General features: G+C 41.9%; 1 protein-coding gene across 1 annotated transcript; it reads right to left on the reverse strand.

Moving 5' to 3' along the window:
- On the reverse strand, positions 1 to 17472 carry pmela (premelanosome protein a). The gene is made up of 12 exons (XM_028798071.2): positions 17312 to 17472; positions 13959 to 14060; positions 13022 to 13168; positions 7813 to 7956; positions 7468 to 7629; positions 7010 to 7378; positions 6224 to 6826; positions 5863 to 6003; positions 4318 to 4411; positions 3910 to 4115; positions 1258 to 1348; positions 1 to 221 (listed from the first exon to the last, which is right to left on the reverse strand). Exons 1-12 carry the CDS (start codon positions 17358 to 17360, stop codon positions 65 to 67), a joined length of 2265 nt encoding a protein of 754 aa, XP_028653904.1. The 5' UTR covers positions 17361 to 17472; the 3' UTR covers positions 1 to 64.
- Between the last annotated feature and the right edge of the window lie 5252 nt (positions 17473 to 22724).

The following is a 22724-nucleotide window of genomic DNA, read 5'->3' on the forward strand; positions in this document are numbered from 1 at the left end:
AAAAAAAAAATGGGGGGGGGGGGGGGGCTGTGATGGTGGGATATGCATTAGCAAAGTGATGAACCTAGACAACCTGGCTTCGTAGCAGGGGCCGATTCTCCCCAACAATCTCCCAACCCAAAAATGTCCTTAGGAAGCTTTGAATAGACATCTGCTCTTCCTCCTCTGGCCTCCTGTTCAGGCCCTCCTCTGTAAGGGGGTGGTAGGCCTTCAGCCGATGCCTAGGAGGAAATGAGGGAATCAGTGGAGAGCAATCCATCAACATTGCACCTTTTATTGTAAGCCACCTTATTACACATCTGTAAGATCAGTGCTATACATTTGTACATACAATGCCTTCACAAAGTATGTAGACCCCATCACGTTCGTTTATATTGCAGTGCTGTGCTAAATTTAAATATAACAAACCATCCAACACCCCTATTCAAGCAACACTGAATACCCCAAAATTTCAGACCAGAGAACTTTATTTCTCAGTCCAGGAGTCCTAGAGGTGCCTTTCTTGTATCTTATGGCAGAGACTTCCATCTGGCCACTGCATTGAAGCTCAGTGTGGACTGTTGCATTGAAGGTTGTCCAAAGCTTAGCCAGAGTAACTGATTTTCGGTCACCCCTTACCTTGGCTCTTCTCCCCGGATTGAACGGTTTGGCTGAGTGACAGGCTGTAGAAGAGTTAGGTTTGTTCCAGAGTTCAATTCAGAAGACTGCTGTGCTTTTGGGAATCTTCAATGCTGCCGAATTTTAGTTTTTCCACAAATCTGTGCCTCAACAGAATGCTGTCTAAGCTCTGCTGCCAGTTCCTTCAACTTCAGGACTTGTTTTTTGCTCCGATACACATTGTCAGCTGTGGGACCTCAGACAGGTGTGCACTTTCCCCAATCATTTGTGATCAATTGAATCGACCACATTGGGACTCCAGACAAACATCGATTTTCATTGAGAAATTTAGTTTAAATACATGAAAATCTATATAATCTTGTTTTACCTGTCATTCTGGGGTAGGAGTGTTGCTTAATGAGAGAAAAAAATTGAAGGATTTTTAGCAGAAGGCTGCAAACAAAAAAAAAGGCAAGGGGGTCTAAATGCTTTCTGAATGCGTTGTATATCACTAGGCAGTTTAAGCTTTGAGGATCACAGTCTGATCATCACGAGTCAGCCTTAAGCACACTTATGACGTGCACGCTCCAGCAATCTTAAATACTAAAAAATTAATCACGAGGCAGAAAGCCAAGCCACCCATGAAGCTAATCTCCTCACCTGTAGGTAAAAGCTACAGCACCAACTGCGCCGGCAACCAGAAGCAGCCCTAGAACCAGAAGTGTAATGGTAGTTGTCGAGGAACTTGATGCTGGGGGGGATAAAAGAAAAATCCTGTTAGAGGCTTCAGTATTAATGACCAAGCCCACTAGCAGAACACAAACTATCTGGTCACATTGGCTGGCCTGTTCTACTGTGTAGTCAGCATCAATATCTAATATAGCCGCCACTAGATCCAAAGGAAAAAGGGATTTTTCTTAAATATCCCCCTTCCTGTACTGCCAGCACACTTTTAGTGCCCCCCCCCCCCCCATAGGTCACAAATACCCTATATTTTCCACCACACTCAAAGAAATAAAACTTGTTTAAGTTAATCACCTTACAAGTAAACACCCAATTATTCCTGAACCCATTAAAAGAAATGTCAGTCTTTGCAATTGTAGTAAAACGCCACTGCGCAAATGTGTTTTTTTTTTAACTCTGCTAACAGGTAGATGAGATTTTACTAAATAAGAAAAAAAATAAAAGGGTAACGGACAAATGGGGTATATGGATTGAAGAATGATATTCATACCTTGATTCAGCCTTATCTGATTAGGGGACGAATCTACTGTGCTAGAGAATACTCCTCACCCAACCACCACCACCACCACCAGTCCTGTGACTGGCCCATGCAGAAATCAAAAAACAGTGGTCTTCATATTAATATGGACCAACTAGAACCAGCATCTAGGAGTAGGCACAAATTAAACATGTGCACCTATTACAGCAGCAGCATTTCAGTTTAACAGGCCAGACCCCCATAATGGATGGATCTAGCAGGCTTGTTACATCATGCCCATATGCTTACAGTTGTAATGCACTCTTATTACCACACTTATTTTAACTTTACAAGATTTGTAGCCGACAAACTGGTGATCGATATTTAACCCACTTCCTATTGTCCAAATGACTTGAAATTTTGTACACTTACTTCCGATGGACAATATATGAATCAATCTGTCTCACTAAAAATCTATCAGTTAATCCATGCAAATTAAATGAAATTTTCATAATAGTTCAAGATTTCACCAATAGATGGTGCTAGTAACGGATAGAAATAAAGTGTTAAAATATTGATTACAAAATTATACTAAAACAAACCCAAGACTAAAAAGTTGATAATCTCTTTCATTCAATTTATCATTCATCCTAATATGTAGTCCTGCTTTGCAGTAAGGAGACTGGAAGATTGTGGGTTCACTTCCCGGTTCCTCCCTGTGTGGATAGCACTTTGAGTACTGAGAAAAGTGCTATATAAATAATGAATTATTATATACATTTGGATAAGCATAAAGTATACTGGCAGCACGGTGGCGCAGTGGGTAGCGCTGATGCCTCGCAGCTAGGAGACCTGGGTTTGCTTCCCAGGTCCTTCCAGCATGGAGTTTGCATGTTCTCCCCATGTCTGCGTGGGTTTCTTCCTACAGTCCAAAAGACATGCGGGTTAGGTGCATTGGAGATTCTAAAATGGCCCGTGTGTATGTGTGTGCACCCTGTGGTGGGCTGGCGCCCTGCCCGGGGTTTGTTTCCTTGTTGGCTGGGATTGGCTCCAGCGGACCACCATGACCCTGTAGTTAGGATTTAGCAGGTTGGATAATGGATGAAGTATACTTTGGTAGGCACAACCCTAGCAAGTGTATAGGCCATGCTTCACCATATCACAAGTCAGGTCAGGACACATGGACTGAAGTGCTGAACCTCAATAAAGGTTTTTTTTTTTTTTTAATATAACGAAAATCTACTCACTGAGCAAATTAGGAACATTATGCTGAGAGATGCAAGGGCCTCCTTTTGCCCTCAAAACAGCCTCAGCTCTTTGTGGCACGGATTCCACAAGATGCTGGAAACAAACATTCCATAGAGACAGGATTGCATCTCCAGATTTGTGAGCTACACATCCATGCTGTGAATCTCCTTTTCTACCACATCTCTGAGGTGTTTTTATATTCAGATCTGGCGACTGGGAAGGCCACTTAACACATGTTCATGAAACCAGTTTGAGAGGAAGCTTGTTTTGTGACTTGGTGCTTTCATCATGGTGGAAGTTGTTGTCAGAAGATGGCTAATTTGTGGCCATGAAAGGATGCACATTGTCAGCAACAATACTCAAGTAGGCTGTGGCATTCAAGTGATGACAGGTATTAAAAAAAAAAAAAAAAAAAAAAGACCCAAAACATGCCAAGAGAACATTCCACCCACCAATATACCAGTCTGGACTGTGGTCATAAGGAAGGCTGGGTGCAAAGAATCGATGCAAACTTCTGACCCTACTGTGTCTCATCCGCTCATTGTATCTGCAGGATTTTATGCATTGTCCTTCTGCCACAGGAGTGTCCACACAATAGCATGGATAAGCAGGGGTACCCAATTTGCTCATAAGAATATATTTACAGTTTAATCTCCCAATTACTTACATCATTACCCTGCCCATCAAAGCCCTCCGTCCAGACAGAGGACACATACCAAATGCACAATTTCCAATTCATTATATAAAATGACAGCATTAAATTTAAAATAAAATCCACTATTTGTCAGTGCAAACTGACTTCCTTCATACATACAACTTCTTGCGCCAGTTATACCAAAACATAATTCTCAAGTCTCACAAACCTGCATTGATGTTGACGTGGGCACTGGCTGCTGCCAGGCTCACACCGTTGGTCAAGGACACATTGACACAGAATACTCCAGTGTCATTGAAGATCTGCCGGAGGACAAGCTGGCATTCAGGAGTAGGCAGCACCTCGCTACAAGTCGTCTGAAGTGGCACTTCACAGTTCTCATCTGATATTATGGTGCACACTTCATTGGGCAAGCTTGTGGGGAGAGGAAAGAAAATACATAAATAAGGGAAACGCCACAACAACTCTGCAATACACAAATCTTGAAAAACAAATTGCCCAACCAACTTTCTCACAGGCTACCAAAGTCACTCATGCAACTCACAAACCTCAAACTCCAAGCCCTCCTTATATAGGAGACCCCAGTCATAAACCCCACACGCCCCTTGCAAATTACCTGCCCTGACAGGCCACAGTCAGATCCACCACATTCGAAGATTCTGCCGTGTTCACGTTAGCCACCTGAATGATCTGCACAGCCTCAATTCCCTCTGAGGAGACAAGCACAAAACGTTTTGACTTCAGTATTTCATTAATTATATTTTGCATTCTCCCTTAGCAGTATGAAACCTTTTAATTGATAAACACCCCACAAAGCAGTGCACAGACGTTTCCAGCCATAGCTGGAATGGCTAACCACTACAGAATGAAATTGGAGTCTTTGAAAGGAGAATCCAACTTAAAATAAACCTTACACACTGAGCTGAAAGTAAATCTACACTTAATGAATAAAAGGCACATAAAACCAGTATACACCACTCCACTGCAATAAGTGCCACCATGCTGAAGACCGGTGGCATTCTCAATTCACAAAAGAGCTGGTTCACTTCTCAGTCTACATTTATTGGCTTATACCGACAGGATGTATGGTAGACACTAAGTTATCAACGGATATATTTCAGGTAAAGGTGTTAGCCTGAAAGTTGTGTCATGCTGAACAGAAGTGCGATTTTTTTCTGTGAAAGAGTAAAAGTCAAGATAGAATGGAGTATTTTGCATGGTTAGAAAGTGAAGAGTGACCTTTGAATGTTCTGTATAGCCAAACAAGCTTTGAGTAGCTTTTGGTTGCCTTTGGGATTCAAACCTTGCACTTATACGATAATGACTGAATACAATTTGTTTTTGGAAAAATGGTGGACTCCTCTACTAGAAACAAAGCTAGGTGTGAGAGCTTATTTTGGGCGAGGAGGAGGAGGAGGATGAGGACAGCACAGTTGGCTTATTAGGCTTTCAAAAAATACATAAAAGGGTCTCACTTCAGTTACTCGACACTTTTTGTAAAGTCTTCCATTCAGTTGCTGCCGCTAGATCAGCTCCTCTTAGTGTCCTTTCTTAGCTAAGATGGAGTTCTATCCCCCATCAACATTGCTAGACATTACCAATGAGCTTTGTCTCAGGCAGGAATTTTTTTTTTTTTTTTTTTGTAAATTGTAGAATCATCCAAGACTGAAGAAAGACTGCCCGATTCCACTGAGGTTGCATAATTTTGTATTGCCTATTTGCTGCAATACCATTTAACTGAAAGTATAAAAAGGTCTGATTGTTACTTAGCAAGCCAACAGCTAGATTGCCCATTCCTTGTCTAGCAGAGGTCCCTTAAGGACACTTCCGGAAGCACCTCTGTTGGTGGTAAACTGGGTTGAAGAAGTAAAATAGTTGCAGTCCGTAAGCAGCCTGCTATTAGAGGTCCTGAAGGGTGAATACCCTGGGTACAATATGGACAAAGACAAGTTTATCGTGTAGCGGATTTTCACATACCCACATTAAGAACCCAAGGTCACAGGTGATCTAACAATCATGGATATACCATTACCCATAAAATGTAAAATCATTACCATACAGAATTTCACTCTAATCATACTTAGTAACTGTATGTGCATCATTTTCACCTAACCACTCTGCAAATTTTTGTAGAAACCTTATGTGCAAGGACATCACTTACGAACAATGTCCAGGTCTGTGGAGAAGGACCCATAGCGGTAGATCAGGCAGGTCTCACCAGAGTTCTCCAGTACTTGTCTCTTGGCTACTAACAGGGGTACATTGGCAGTTGCCTCAATCTGATCTTCGGGAAGTAGAACATCTGTGGAAACAAAAAAAAAAAGTCAGTGGCTTTCATGGTGCAGACATCCAAAACAGGAAGCAATGAAAGATATTTCCTAAAACAAATCTTAGAGCATCACATCAAACAACTCACTAAAGTTCAAGCAATCAGGATCTTAAATCTTAAAGGCCATCATTGCCAAAAGAGTATATAATCTTCTCCGTACTACACTTCTAGGAGAGGATAACTATTACCTCACCTGCAGTCTCCACAATTTCATTGCTGATCTCTCCTGCTGCAGCATCTGTCAGAGGGGTGACTGCATCCACTGCAGCAACCACATTTTCCACTACACTTGCAGGAGTAGCTACAGTCACCAGCTCAGCAGCAGCATCATCATCAGCAGGGGCAACTTGTGTGGCATCCTCCTCTACCACTTCAGCAGCAGTGTCCGATTCTACTTCCTCCGCTACATCCCCAAGCACAGTGGTAGCTTCACTGGCCAAATCTAAGGAAGCAGCCACTGTCACAGACTCTGCTATATTTTCAGGAGTGCCTTGGGTTCCATCCAATACTGCAACTTCTGGATCTTCCGCTGCAGTATCAACATTCACCTCATCCTCGATAATACCTGCTTCCTCAGCAACCTCTGTAGCAGTTGTACTAACAGGAACTACAGCAGCCTCCTCAGGAGTCTGAGAAGCCACATTTGCCATTTCATTCAACGGTGTGGCATCATTAGCTGGAACCTCCACTGAAGCAGGAACAGCCAGATCCAAGTTGGAAGGGACAGTAGGATTAGTGGTCAGGATGGGACTAGGGGTAGATGGCTGAACTGGGACAACAGAAACTTCGGCTGGAGCTGGCAAAACAAGGTAGACAAGGGTGTAAGGAAATGAGGTTAATTCAAGGACACTGGAGAATTATTTGTGTGGGTTTTGGGAAAATTGTGTCAGTCCGTTAGTACTAGGGATTTTGTAATTTTCAGAATAAACATTGGAAGTAAGTGTTCATAAAGCAAAAACTACTTACACACACTGCTTACCTGTAGAAGCTAGTTGAGGAGTTGTAGGTGGGTCTGAAGTAACTAATCCAGAGCCTTCTGTGGTGGCTCCAGGTGTGGGTATGTCCCCAGAAGTACCACAGCTGGCTGACGGAATGGAGGCTTGCAAGGTGACTTGAGGCCTAAAAGCACCAGCACTCAGGTAGGTGTGAGTGACTTGTAAGCTGCGAGAAATCAGTGTTCCACTGTTGTCTCCAAAGTCCCAGTTGAATGCTATATCTGCATCCTGCAAATACTGACTTGGGTCATGTAGGTGAATCACGAAAGAGATTGCTTTGTTCTGGATGAAGCTTTGGTCTGCTCGGTTGACATCACTGATCTGAGAGATTAACAAAGAGAATGGGATCTGATCTGCAAAAGACAGAAAAATAAGAAACTTGGAAATTCCAGTTAGTTATGAAAAATAGTAAGTTTAGAAATTCACCACTGGAGACCCCTACCTGTAACAGTGAATTGAGTTGCAGCTTGACCAAGTGGGACAAACTTATCCTTTCCACGAGAATGATACACGACAACTTCCATAGAATAGGATCCCAGGGGAATATCATCTGTGTCAATTGTTAGAGATGAGGATGGTCCATCTGCCACCTGCCAGAATTTCCCTAGTTGTAGGCAATAAATAAAAATTTAGAAACCCAAAGAGATCTAGGAGGAGCAACAAATGGAGAAAGGGAAAGTCAAATGACTTGAGTCTGAAAGATGGGACTAACTTTAATGCAAAACTCCACTCCCCCTTATGTTAATTTGTTTGAAGGTGTCAACCACAACTCTAAGGCATTTCTTACCGCGGGTCTGCCAGACAAACACAAATCTGGGCTTTCTTCGATTGAAGGTCCTAGGGAAAGGTGCTCCATTTGGGAAGAAGCCACTCCATCCTGCTGAAGAGCCTTCACTGGGATAAATTGGATCTCCACCCTGATACTGTGTGCCTGCATCAAGAGGTGGGATAAGAAGTTTGAGAAAACTGGAGCAGAGTTTAGTTTATGGGGTGTCATCCATTCATTTACTACTCGTGGCTTGATTAGATTATGTGCCTACACACCGAGCCAAGGATTAAGCTTTTCACTAGGACTGTGCTTTTGAGGGGCATCAGGGTGGGGAGGTTTTGGGGTAAACAACTTAGAAGTTGCAATGTCCTTTATGGTCCACCTTTGGGAAAAGGAGATCACAAGTTCCTGCTGAAGCCACCAGAAAACTGGTTTCTTGTACTACATACTAGGGACTATAATTCCAAGTCAAAGAGCCATTGCCCTCAGTTAATGTAAACAAACAAGTATATTGCACTAGTTCAAACAAGTATTTTCCCATAAACTACATTAACATGTATTTTTCATAAAATCCCAGCACAATCCATCCCAGATAGCACATTTTGCACACTGGTGACCACCACCAAACCCATAGTGTCCGAATTAAAAGGTCCTGTGACGTAGCTCCTTAGTGTCAGCCAATGGCAGAGCTCCCAGCGTTGGCTGTACATACAGTGCATCCAGAAAGTATTCACAGCGCATCACTTTAGTCCATTTTGGACTTAGGCTGTAACAAAAATGTGGAAATTCATTTTTTTCCCTCGGAATTCTACACACAAAACCTCATAATGACAATGTGAAGAGTTTGAGGTTTTTGCAAATTTATTAAAAATAAAAAAAACTGAGAAATCACATGTGCACTCGTATTCACAGCCTTTGCTCAATACTTTGTTAATGCACCTTTGGCAGAAATTACAGTCTCAAGTCTTTTTGAGTATGATGCCACAAGCTTGGCACACCTATCCTTGGCCAGTTTCGCCCATTCCTCTTTGCAGCACCTCTCAAGCTCCATCAGGTTGGATGGGAAGTGTCGGTGCACAGCCATTTTAAGATCTCTCCAGAGATGTTCAATCGGATTCAAGTCTGGGCCACTCAAGGACATTCACAGAGTTGCCCTGAAGCCACTCCTTTGATATCTTGGCTGTGTGCTTAGGGTCGTTGTCCTGCTGAAAAATGAACCGTCGCCCCAGTCTGAGGTCAAGAGCGCTCTGGAGCAGGTTTTCATCCAGGATGTCTCTGTACATTGCTGCAGTCATCTTTCCCTTTACCCTGACTAGTCTCCCAGTCCCTTCCGCTGAAAAACATCCCCACAGCATGATGCTGCCACCACCATGCTTCATTGTAGGGATGGTGCCAGGTTTCCTCCAAACGTGACGCCTGGCATTCACACCAAAGAGTTCAATCTTTGTCTCATCAGACCAGAGAATTTTCTCTTTCTCATGGTCTGAGAGTCCTTCAGGTGCCTTTTGGCAAACTCAAGGTGGGCTGACATGTGCCTTTTACTAAGGAGTGGCTTCCGTCTGGCCACTCTACCATACAGGCCTGATTGGTGGATTGCTGCAGAGATGGTTGTCCTTCTGGAAGGTTTTCTCTCCACAGAGGACCTCTGGAGCTCTGACAGAGTGACCGTCGGGTTCTTGGTCACCTCCCTGACTAAGGCCCTTCTCCCCCGACCGCTCAGTTTAGATGGCCAGCCAACTCTAGAAAGAGTCCTGGTGGTTTTGAACTTCTTCCACTTATGGAAGATGGAGGCCACTGTGCTTATTGGGACCTTCAAAGCAGCAGAAATGTTTCTGTAACCTTCCCCAGATTTGTGCCTCGAGACAATCCTGTGTTGGAGGTCTACAGACAATTCCTTTGACTTCATGCTTGGTTTGTGCTCGGACATGAACGGTCAACTGTGGGACCTTATAGACAGGTGTGTGCCTTTCCAAATCATGTCCAGTCAACTGAATTTACCACAGGTGGACTCCAATTAAGCTGCAGAAACATCTCAAGGATGATCAGGGGAAACAGGATGCACCTCAAAGCACAGACCACAAGAAAACATCCTTGAAAGGTCTAGGGCTATTGGGAAATAAAACATGGCATTGCCATCATACCAGTACCAACCTCTTATGGCAGACCTCACAGAACTTGGCTTTGATCCTGCCTACACGTGCTTTTGGGTGCAAAGTCAACATTAATAGGCCAAGCTTTCATTTGCAGAGGGTTGACATCTCCATTCAATTAACCCATAAATGCCAGTTTGGATGCAAGAATAATTTCTTTAAATTTAATTCAATTAAATTGAAAATTGCTGCCAGAATACAAACATACTCCATATTGCCAAAAGTATTGGGACACCCCTCCAAATCATTGAATTCAGGTGTCCCAATCACTTTCATGGCCACAGGTGTATAACATCAAGCACCTACGCATGCAGACTGCTGCTACAAACATTTGTGAAAGAATGGGTCGCTCCCAGGAGCTCAATGAATTCAAACATTGTATAGGTGGCATCATATTACGGTACCATAAGTCCATTTGTGAAATTTCCTCGCTACAATATTCCACAGTCAACTGTTAGTGGTATTATAACAAAGTGGAAGCAAGTGGGAACAGCAACTCAGTCTCAAAATGGTAGGCCACGTGAAATCAGTGCAGGGACAGCATGCTGAAGTGCAGTGTGCAGAAGTTGCCAACTTTCTACAGAGTCAATAGCTATAGACCTCCAAAAGCTCAAGAACAGTGCATAGAGAGCTTCCTGGAATGGGTTGCCATGGCCAAGCAGCTGCATCCAACCCTTACATCAAGTCAATGCAAAACGTTGGATGCAGTGGTGTAAAGCACACCGCCACTGGACTAGCGCAGTGGAGATATGTCCTCTGGAGTGACGAATCACGCTTCTGTCTGGTATTCCAATGGACGAGTCTGGGTTTGGCATTTGCCAGGAGAACGGTACTTGCCTGACTTCACTGTGCCAAGTGTAAAAAGTTTGGTGTAGGGGGATTATGGTGTGGGACAGTTTTTCCAGGGGTTGGGCTTGGCCTCTTTGTCCAAAATGGCTTTGTATGCTGAAGCATTAAGTTCCTTTCACTGGAACTATTTCATACTCCCAACTTTGTGGGAATAGTTTGGGGATGGCCCCTTCCTTTTCCAACATGACTGTGCACCAGTGAACAAAGCTAGGTCTATAAAGAAATGGATAAGCGAGTTGAAGTTGACTGGCCTGCACAGAGCTCTGACCTCAACCCGATAGAACACCGTTGGGATGAATTGGAGTGGAGACTGTGAGACAGGCCTTCTCGTCCAACAGCAGTGCCTGACCTCACAAATGCTCTCCTGGAAGAATGAAGAAAAACTCCCATAAACCCACTCCTAAGCCTAGTGTAGAACCTTCCCAGAAGAATAAAGTTTTTATTGCTGCAAAGGGTGGGCCAACTCCATATTAAAGTCTATGTATTAAAAATTGGATGTTATTAAATTTCATGTGTATGTAAAGGCAGGTGTCCCAATACTTTTGGCAATATAGTGGATCAAAACATCATGAAATTGTAACCCTTTAGGAACTTCCAAGAGAGTCAAGAGCATGCGAAGATCTTACTCCTAACTGATTAATTTAATAAAATATAATAAAAAAAAAAAAATCCAGGGCACCTACTACATTCCTTATGCAGGATAAGCCAGTATAACGAGAGTCTCAAGTTGACCATCTCCTTATTTTAAGTCTAATGCATAGACTTCATGGTACCCTACTTAAGCTTCTATAGGTCTACTTCAACTTTATCCACAGGACTGTTGTGAAGAGGAGACTGGGGCAGCCCCAATTCAAGTGCATCATCCATCCATTTCTTAATCCACATATCCTGAGCAGGGTCCCAGTCCATTGTTAAGTTAGCCCCAATGTGGTCATTTTGCCACACCAATCCATCTAACCTGCATTTTTTTGGATTGTGGGAGGAAACCCAAGCACCCAGAGGAAAACCATGTTGGCACAGGAAACCCCCAATCTCCTTGTTGCGTGATCGACCACTGCATCTCCATGACAAAAATCGCCAAAAGTATCAGAGAATTAACTGAGGAACCAACATAAGTGAGGCCAAGGATATCTCAACTCACTAGTGTGATAGAAGGGAAGAGTGCAATGACTGCTATTCATACTTAAAGTAAAAAAAGGTTTTACTTTAATATGGCGAAGTTTAAATATACTTGAGGATAATAAAATCAGCAGGAAAAAAGGGCCCAGTCCTCTGCCGGAGAGAGGAGTTACTGCCTCAAGTGGAGGAGTTCAGATACCTTGGGGTGTTGTTCACAAGTGAGAGGAAAGGGATGGAGAGATCAGACGGAACAGGGAGACGAGCAGTTATGTGGTCACTATACTGATCCATAGTAGTGAAGGTGGTGCCGATCCACAGGCAAAGTTCTTGATTTATGTCTGTACCATCACCGAAGGTCACAAACTTGGTGTAATAAGCAAAAAGGGCAAGGTCACAGATATAAGCAGCCAAAATAAGCTGGGCTCTCCCTTAAAAACTGAGAGAAACAAACATCTGGGAGAGGCTAGGCCAAGTGACCATGTCTATGGGACATTAAATTTTAGTCTTTACAGCGACATGCAAAGCTTAAGCTACAGAACTGGTTACTGGAAATCGGACCAGAGTTAGGACAAAAATCATGCTGTATTAGAAAGCAAACAGCATTGCTAAAGACCTTAACCATGGAACAGTTAGCTTTTCTCATTTCACCCGTCTGGCTGATGGCACAGGGACATTAGCACTCAATTTCTGTTGACCGATAAGGTTGGTGAACAGCCAGTCAAAACATTTTAATGTTATATAAACACTATACATGTGTGTGCTCCTGTTGGTTTATACGTTGTATTCTATGCATTTTTTTTGTGTTATTGTATCACAGTCTCTACTTGGAAAAGACATACAAGTATACATTTTACGGTTTCGTAAATAGAGGACCATTTGAAAGCTATAGATGTATTCTGCAACTCTTCCCAACATTCCATTCCACTGGATGCAGGGCTCCTTCAGTTTTACCTTTTCAGAACTAAAGTCAGCCTTTCAAGTTTGTTACCCGATGCCAGTATACCACACTTCTGACTGATTGCCTCTTACGGTGGCTATGCACAGCAAGATTCCAGGAGTTCTAATTCTGTGTCACTATACTTGTCAAAAAGATGAGAGATTAAGCTTACCATTTACTGTACAGTTGTGGGTCCAAACCACGTCTCCGTCCTCTGTTACATTCTGGTTATGGGGAAACTTGATCTGAATGGAAAAAGTCACCTTGGCACCAGTCAGCGTGGGGCCATCATTTCCTATTCTGAAAGATACACCTCCTCCTGGGGAAAATAAATCTGAATTACTGCTTCTGTAACAAAGGTAGGTCTATTAGCACTCAATCACCAGGATAGTTTTCCATTCCTAATGGTGGAAGTATATCAAGGATTACATGAACCCGATAGAATTCTTATAAAAGTGTGCCAGAGTGGTTCTTCAGAGTGAAGCTATAGCAGACCAATTTTTTGGTTCCCCAAAGACACATCCATAGGGAGGTTCCAGAAGGATTTTTTAGATCTGCAGTAGGCTCCACCAAGGTTGGATTAAGATTTCCCCCATGTCCCATGGGTGATTTAATGAATTATACTCTAACAAAGTTGAATTTCCTTCCAACAACTCCTGGTTTCAATTCATGTAGTGAAATAGTTCCTACTCTAGGTTCTTTCCACTAGCTGGAGGGGGGCTAACCATTATTGGGGGTGGTAAGCTTAAAATGCAACTTACTTTCAAGAGCCCCGGGGCACACACCCACAACACCTTTACTGTATGGAGCCTAGGGAGGGGGATCTACCATCAAACAGCCATGAATACTTGGTAACTGATTTGTTAAATACCAATGGGTCATGATTTTAAAAGGATTCTTGCTGCATACAACACAGGCCAAGTTCAGGTCTTCTTATGCAAAGAACCCTTCCCAGATGAAATGGTGCTTTGTCAAGCAATGGCTACTTGAGGGACTACACAACACAATTTAAAAAAAAAAAAAAAAAACCTAAAGTACTAATAAAGAATCCATATTTGTAAGAGTGTGGCTAATATACTGTAATCCCATATGAAAATGCTAAAGTTTACCTCTCCAAACATTTTTGTTTCTTGGATCTCCATCTCTCCAAACGGGATACCGACCGGAATTCCAAGATCCATATCTAGAGAATCCTCGAGGAGCCCCTAAAGCTGTGAAGGGAAAGAAAAAAATATATATATGCAAATGAACTAATGAAAGTATTGAGAGGGGGGCAGCATCTGGGGCATCCACATGATTGAGTGCCACATGACTACACTCCCAAAAAAGGAGGGTTTAAGGAAGCTGGAAATCACAGGACCCTTCAAATCTAAAAAAGCCAATCCTCTTCATGTGACTCTCATCTGACTAACCCTAATCCTGTGGGGCAACACAGACTAGTCAGCCAGCAAGTCTGGCAATTCACAAACGGGTTACCTTGAAGAGGAGATTTAGAAATTCTGTACGCTTCCGCTAGAAAAAAAAAGTGTCAGATACATTTGTTACATCTCTACTCACAACACCTCTCACATTTGATTACTGTGGAGAGTTAGGGTCCTCTTTAGTGCACTTGTAAAGTGAGGGTGTCAAATCTGACTGGAATCAGATTCTGCAAATACTGGAACTACAAAAATTGCAGGATTATACATCAGCACCCCCAAATCCACCTCAACACTTCTTAGTTTCGAATGCTTCATCATATAGAATAGGTAGCCTACTGCCCAGACACCGATTACCACCAGTGGATTAATAAATGTTGCTATCCAAGCATCCACAATCAGTATTCTCTTGGTAAAAAAATTTCAAGGTCAAGAGGTACAGTGCATTATTGATCCCAGCACAATTAGGTAAGAATTATTCCTGGATGGGACACTAATTCACTGTAGCTTTACCATACACTTGACCCTAATTTACAAGTCAGTATAGAAGAGGAGGGCACAAGAGCTCCTTCGTGTACAGTCACACACATACACCCCAATAGTGTTGCTCTGCCCAAATATGGCTTCAGTCAAAAGCCAACTCATGACAGGAACGGTATAAGCAGAGGATGAGAACAATTTGTAGTTCTGAAAAAATCAATTAAAATGCTCTAAGTTATGTAAATAAAGTCACACAAAAAACGTGAGAAATAATGATGCTACCGATGATAACTAACCACTCTCAGGCAAACCCTATTTAATGGCATATTACATGCTTAACATAGCAAACCATATTTATGTAATAAATCACATCCAAGCAATCCGTCAGGTTAACAGCTTTATCCAAGGCTTACACAGGAATTGTGCCTGGCCATGAAAGCTCAATGACTTACCATTACCACTACAAGAAACCTCCGTTTTACAAATCCCTACCGCCTTCGCCCCCCTGTGACCAAACTTCATACATTGGGTGACCGAACCTTTGCAGCCGCTGCTCCACGGCTCTGGAATGCCCTAACAGAGAGGGTAAGAACACAGCAGATTGTGGTCGGTTTTAAAAAACAGCTAAAGACTTTTCTATTTAGGAAAGCTTAACAACAAGAACACTATAATTGTTGTTTTATCTCCGTTTTTATCTTGCCTTTGTTTAATCTTTTTATGTTGCACTTTGAGATTTACTGCTAATGTAAAGTGCCCCAATAAATAAAATGCATTTTTATTATTATTACCACCAAGTCATACACCACCATTCTTTCTCCATTAAAATCCAAAGATGGCTTATATAATAATAATTTAAAAAAAAAAAAAACACCAAGTGGACAAATGCAGATTTATCCACCAACAGGCTCTCTTCCAATACAGGGTTGGTGCCTGTGCTGCAAAAAACACATGGCAGGTCTCCCGCAACAACTATATTATCTTCAAGGCAAGGTTGAAATTTCATATAAGGAAGTCCAAAGTTTTGGTCAGTGGACTGCTAATTTTTGGAAGTAATCACATCTCAAGAAATGGAAGTGGAGGTGGGAAAAGCCGATTAGGAAACAATGCAGCCTATTAAATGAGTGTTGTTCATTAAGGGGCTCAGCTTCTAACATTATAAACTACTGAATTCCATAATGTGTGTTTTGGGGTTGAGAATTACCAGGATTATCAGAATTGCACTTTTTAAGTACAAGAACACCTTTTAGTAAATCTAGATTCAGCTCAGGGTGACCTGAAGTATTGGACAGGATCCCAAAACCACAGGGCAGATTGGCATCCCATAAGTGGGGTCTTTATAATAAAATAAATGCCTGTCATATATATATATATATATATATATATATATATATATATATATATATATATATATATATATATATATATATGTGTATGTATATTTGGGGGAAAAGATCATTGAAGCAGCTGAAAGAAAAATCATACAAAACACTTGACCTTTCAACCTAGAATAGGGTCCACCCTTTCAAAAAAGTATCCCCAGAGAAGGGGCAGTATGATTGGGGAGCTGCTGCCTCTCAGCTGGTGAGGACTGGGTTTGAATCCCAGCATTCTTACAGTATGGAGTAAGGCTGTTCAAGGGGTTCGCATTTCTTCCAAAACCCAAAGATAACACATTCAGTCGATTGGCAGCCCCAAATTATGGTATTTTGGAGCAGATCTTGCTTTTGTAGACAGTCCATCCAGGGCCAATTCTGGACTTGCTGGGTCTATGCTGTGTCCTGTGGGTGCATTTGGACTTCAGTCTCAAGTCACAGTGAAATATTTAGAGCTGTGTACTCAAACATTTTAAAATGTAACGTAAAAAGCCTAAAAATTCTAACTAAATAAAAATGAATAGAATTACACGGTATCAATGATCTGCATGAATGTGCCCTAGCCCATCTTACAATCCAAGAGCAGCAGCTGCTTTAGAGTGCAGCTTAATACCTTGAAGGGTGCCAGCTGTAGAAGACCTGGAAGGGAAAGAACACTTCATTTATCAGCCACACCAGACGAAAAGTTTGATTTCATTAATTGAAGCAACCAAACGGATTATCCATGCTTTTAAGGTGAAATTAACACCACACAGAACAGAAGCATGATCCAAACGCTTGGACCAAGAAGACTAGCGCGCGGTGGTGCGCCTCACGCATCCAGAAGCGCCGCAGTGGAAAACTTCGCAAGTGCGTTTCTAAAGCGGAGTGTCACAACTTTGATTATTAAGCGCTTGTTACACGAAGAAAAAAAAAAGAAAGTGAAAATTTCCCACAATCGTAAATAAAGTACACGATCATGCGTTACCAAAAGTCGCAAATTAAAACTGAACTTACTGCCGAGTAAAATGCGGTCTTTCTGCCTCAGTCCTCTGCTACCTGCTCCCTCTAATCAAGACAGCCTAATGAGGATCGTTAGCAAGCCGCGTCATTACAAAATGCGCCATACGCTTTGTCGTACTTCTCCGTGCCGAAACGCTAGGAGCAACCGAACATCACCGAACTGTCTGTCCAGCAGAAAAGAATACTTACAGTCCGCCAGAGCCGCGCCCAGTAGCACCAACAAAAGTGGAGACACCATCTCCCAGTATGCAGGTGTCGCCAGTATAATTTAAAAGAGCGTTGAGTTCTCCGCGAGCTCCTTTAAATAAGCGGGACGCCACCTTCTCTCACCCACTCCCTCCCTCCCGCCGTAATCAGCGTGGACACGCCTGGACCCTCCAGTCACAGGTCATCCCCTTCTGAAGAATGTCTCACATCCTGGAGTTGTACGATAGAAGCCAAAAGAACAAAGGTCACAGCCAAACGCAAGCATCCAGGGTATGCTGCCTTTTAAAACACGCACCAAGTCACAATCTTAGCCTCCAACCATTTGGAAAGTTTCAGAAGAAAGAAGCTACTCAGAGTTAACTGGGACCTACGAGCATAACCTTTGCAGACTGGCCAGAAATGTGCTAAAACGTCCATAATACACTGGGTTGTATGATTATGTTCCACCAGGCAGTAGATAAATATTAGAGATCAGAAAATGAACGAAATGTTTGTATGAGTGTTTTTTATGTGGAATACACATTTTTATTAACGCTTTCAGCCCTGCACTTTACTATGAAGTCAGCACTGTTAGTCCACAATACACAAACACAGTGGTTTATGAAGATCTGTGTCACATAGTTTTAAAAGGCTGCAACTGATTGCTGCCTAATCTTTGGTGTTTTTAATGAGTTTATGGATTTATCTCAGAAAACCATTGATTTTCAAACCTGCCAAAAGCTTTTGACTACCAGAATCATAAAAACACAGTCAGTGATGGACTTGTCTCTCATTCAGGGATGAATCCTGGCTTTTCACTGATGCTGCTGGAAATATTTGGCCCTTTATGATGCAGAACTGGATTAGGTGAGTTTGGGAATGTTATGCTAAAATGTGAAATGTCAGATTGGTTCATCATCCAGTGTTTGGTACTGCCTTGTCCCAGTGATGCTGATCCTAGCATACCCTGGCTCTTTGCAATCCTGAATGTTTTTAGATTTGAGAATTTGGTGTAATGTCATTTTATTATGTGATAGATAGATAGATAGATAGATAGATAGATAGATAGATAGATAGATAGATAGATAGATAGATAGATAGTACTTTAGCTGATAAGTGAACAGATACCAGGTGCATCCCAGGGCTTGAAGACGTATCCTATTCTTACAGATTTAGACAAACATATTTACTTTCAAGCAGAGATGACTCAGTGGGAACCTTATCCTGGTCTTCAAAATCCACAAAGGCACTGATAAAATAGATCAGGCAGATTTCCTTCAACTCAATGGTGAATGACATACTCAAGGACACCAGGGGAAATTAAGGGGAAGAGTATTTGAGACTCAAGTAGGAAGCATTGCTTTATGGAGACTTGTGAGAATCTGGAACAAACTAGTGAGTCATGTAGTTAAAGCAGAAGCTTTGACAACCTTTAAGAAATATCTGAATGAGAGATTGGGACAGCTTAGCTATTAGCTAAACAAACGATCATGATGAATTGAATGGTCTCCTCTCGTTTGTCACATTTCTTATGTTTTTTCTTTAAGTTCTTCTGTTTGTCCCCAGTGGTATTTTTGGCTTTTACGGAGGCACCATAAATAATTAAACAAATCCACTTTAATAAAATGACAAGTGTCTGTGTGTGTGTATGTGCATTTGTGTGTTTGTCTGGTTGCTAGGGTTAGGAAAAAAAATTAAAATAGGCAAAACATCTAGAAGGAGGGTAAAAAAAAATCAAAAATGATAATTAAAATATCAAAAAACTAGTCTAAAACTCAGGAAGTTGGTCTTGTTGGCCTATTCTGTTGTCCAACGTTATATATTGACAACAACAGCATGGTAGCAACTTTCTTGCACCCGCTTGGACCACGTGAATGAGGTTTATAGCTGATATGCTAATGAATAATAACTTTGTGTAATAGGTAATGGATGAATGAAAATAATGGTACATCAATACTCATATCGGAACACCAAAATCCTAACACGACTAGACCAGAGTTACTAAGCCAGGCCAATGCAGTAACAACCACTGTTGCATTTTTGCAGCAAAACACCTTGACTATAAGAGCAGTCAGTTGGATGAGCAAAGTCGAGAGGAAGCGATAAAAATGGTTGGCTGTGTTTGAGGAGGATCAGGTGCTTATTACTATACCAGATCAAATGGACAACCCATACGTGAAATAAAACAATACGAGGTCTACGTTGATTGCTTAGATTTCAACCCAGCTTAATCAGGTAGCACAGCTACTATTATTATATCATGACAAAAAACGACCCTCCTCTCAGATACACCCTTAAATGGCTAAAAAGAAAGAAAACGATGTTATGTCAGAAAACATGCCTTTTACTTTAAGAAATGCGAATAATTTCATCCTTATTACAAATAAATAGAGCCAAACACTTTCACATTGTGACAATTCTTGTGTATAAAACTGAGATGAAACATAAATGACATTTCATCCAAACTCATGAGTAATTGCTCCCAACTCCTTGTATTCTATGCGTGAAGACATCCATCCTAATATCTTAGTGAGCAATGAACATATGAACATTTACCCTGTGCTTCTGCATTCTTAAAAGAAGAATTTATTTAATAACTAGGGGGCTCCGCCCCCTGCTCGCTTCGCTCGCCAACCCCTGGCATTGGGGCATGACAAAGAGTGAGACGTATGAATTAGATATAGAATAGTGTGCAGGTTTGGATGATGCCTATAGAAATAACAAATAGAGTGTTTGGCATAGAGTAATGTTTTATTGGAATATTTCTTTGTATACAACATTAGTAGTAAAGATGGTGTCTTGTCCTTGAATGAGTCTTCCTTGGCATGGATTATTTATAACTTTAACTTTAACGTCAGATGAACGTCGAACACGTGAGAAGGCAACATAAAGTTGTCCATGTCCAAAAACGGGTTCAGAGAGGTAGATGCCAACCTTGTCCATGGTTTGTCCTTGTGATTTGTTGATGGTCATGGCAAATGCAGGTTTAATGGGGAACTGTCGGCGTTTCAATGTAAAAGGTAATTCTAGGTCAGAACTCGTAAGGTCAATTCTAGGAATGAGAACAGTATTGTTAGCATGTGATCCTGTAAGAAGTGTTGCTTGAATAACATTGTGTGTCATGGTGTTGACGACTAACCGTGTGCCATTGCATAAACCCTGTTTAGTGTTAAGGTTTCTTAATAGCATGATTATTGTTCTGTTTTTAAGGGTAAGGTTGTGTTGTGGTATTCCGGCCGGGTTAATAGTCTTCAAATATTCTAAGGGGAAATTCAGATTTAATTGATTCGCCTCCGCTTTGCGAAAAGTCCATTTCAGTCTACGTCGTGCATTGTTTGTATCGTGCCTTGTCCGTTTTTGTATGTCGGTCAGTTGAGCTTTCTGCTTTTGGAGTCTTGCTTGCTTGTTTTCTGGCAGTTCATATGCGCGTTGTACATGTCTGCATTTATTTATTCTGTCTCTTCGCTCCCTTTTTTGTATGTCTGAGACGTGAGCTCTTTCGGTTTGAAATCGTGCTTGTTTCGATGCAGCACTTCGAGACGCGCGCTGTATGCGTCTACGTTCATTGTGTGTGTCCATTTGGGCACGTCTCTGTAACGGGGTTACTTGAGCTTTGCGTTTTTTGATCCGAGACATTTTTTCTCCCGGAGTTTCCGAAGCGCGTTGTATGCGCCGCCGTGTATTTTGTTGTTTCATTCGTGTTCGTGTGTTTGGTCCCATTATCCGATCCGAATCGTTTTGTACCCGTGACCGTGTATTCATGACTTGTTTGTTCCTCAGCATGCAAAATATGGATAAGTAATAAGGAGGATCGCACTCACTGTTAATATGTAGCCTTTTCTGCAGTTGAACGGTTAATAGTGCCTCATTGTAAGGAGATCCACCTATGCTGACACCTATGCTGCCTAGTGTGAAGGTGTTGAGATGACGTATGTTTAATATGGACGTTTCCTTTAGAAATGTGGCTTTGGGTGTCACTTCTTATTGATGTGTGAGGGGGTGAGGATTGTTGTTGCGCGAGCGTCTTCTTTCTTTTTGTGCTCCAGGGGCTTGTTGAATCCCCCTCTTTGTGTGTGTCCCGTCCGTTGCTTGTAGGGTGTGTGGGGTGGTTTTGTGTTCTTTTTTTTTGTGTTCCAGGGGCTTGTTGAATCCCCCTCTTGGTGTGTGTCCCGTCCGGTGCCTGTAGGGGGGGGGGGTTCCTTGCTGTTGTGCGCGAGCGTCTTCTTTTTTTTTGTGTGCTAGTTTCGTGTGCAATGGGTTTCGTGCGGCGCTGTGCGGTGCCTGCGTTTGACTACTTTATTCTGTGCTCGCGGCGCCTCATTTCTTTGACTCCTTTTTTCTGTGGTTTTGTCCGCCTCTCGCGGCCCCTCATCCGCCTCTCGCAGCCCCTCATTTCTTGGGGCGCTTGCACAGTATGTCTTTTTGCGGCTACGGCCCATGGATGGATGTCCCTGCGTCCATCCGGTTTAGCATTCTCGGTTAGTAATATGGATCATAAAGGTTACTAATTTAATGAATCCCCTGCTCATTTTGAATCCATCTCTCATCTATTCATAGACACGTCTGCCATCCATTGTGTAAATGTGCTCATTCCCATACACAGTCATGGAGAATCAGAGCCTCTCTCTTGGAAGATCAGACACAATGATACCTACTACCCAATTTTAAACAAATCCTACTTGCAGTAGTTGCACAGCCAATATTGCACTTAATTCATAAAGTGTTATTAAATGGCATTGTCCATGATTCCTTCAAACTAGCCACAGTTAGACATCAATTAAAGAAGCCAGACTAAGAGTCACACACCAGCTTCCTATTGTAAAGTTCCAGTGAAACTTCTAAATGTTCAATTTGAATCTTTCATTAAAAACGACACTCTTTATTGAACATTTCAGTCGGGCTTTCACTCTCCTCACTGCATAGAAGCTGCTTTAACTCATCTTGTGAATGATATTCTAACCTTCGTCAGTGCATGACACTCCATCATTATTATGTCTTTAGAAGTAATCAAGCTTTTATTGACGGATAGCGTTCTTCTACACATGCCAGGTGGTGTCCGTATTTGGTTTAGTCTATAGTCATCTGAATGCTTGTAATATGTTCAGAAGACCATAAACTAGGGGTCTCCAAATCCTTAACTGTGGATTCAGGTTTTTTCTTCTAACCCTTTCTTAATAAGTGACCAGAGTTTGCTGCTAATTAACTTATTTTCCCTTCATTTTAATTAACTCACTATTTAAAACTCAGATCCCTTAATTGTTTCATTTTATCCTTAATTAGCAGCCAAACAATAATGAGGTACAAAACGAGCCTACACATGACCAGCAACATGTGTCCATCATTCGATATCTGAAAATAAAGAAAGGTGAAGGTCTCAGTAATATTGATCTGCTTGGGTCCACAAAACATTTTGACA

This window comes from Erpetoichthys calabaricus, chromosome 3 (assembly GCF_900747795.2).
Source record: "Erpetoichthys calabaricus chromosome 3, fErpCal1.3, whole genome shotgun sequence".
Lineage (NCBI taxonomy): Eukaryota > Metazoa > Chordata > Cladistia > Polypteriformes > Polypteridae > Erpetoichthys > Erpetoichthys calabaricus.

Bases quoted from the DNA above. Each gene is read 5' to 3' on its own strand.
- pmela (XM_028798071.2), bottom strand. From the start codon at position 17,360: ATGGTGTCTCCACTTTTGTTGGTGCTACTGGGCGCGGCTCTGGCGGAC. The intron at 6,004-6,223 runs GTGAGGTAATAG...TTGTTTCCACAG, and splicing joins TGAAATTGTGGAGACTGCAG to ATGTTCTACTTCCCGAAGAT. The intron at 1,349-3,909 runs GTTTGTGAGACT...TATCCCCCCCAG, and splicing joins CCACGTCAACATCAATGCAG to CATCAAGTTCCTCGACAACT.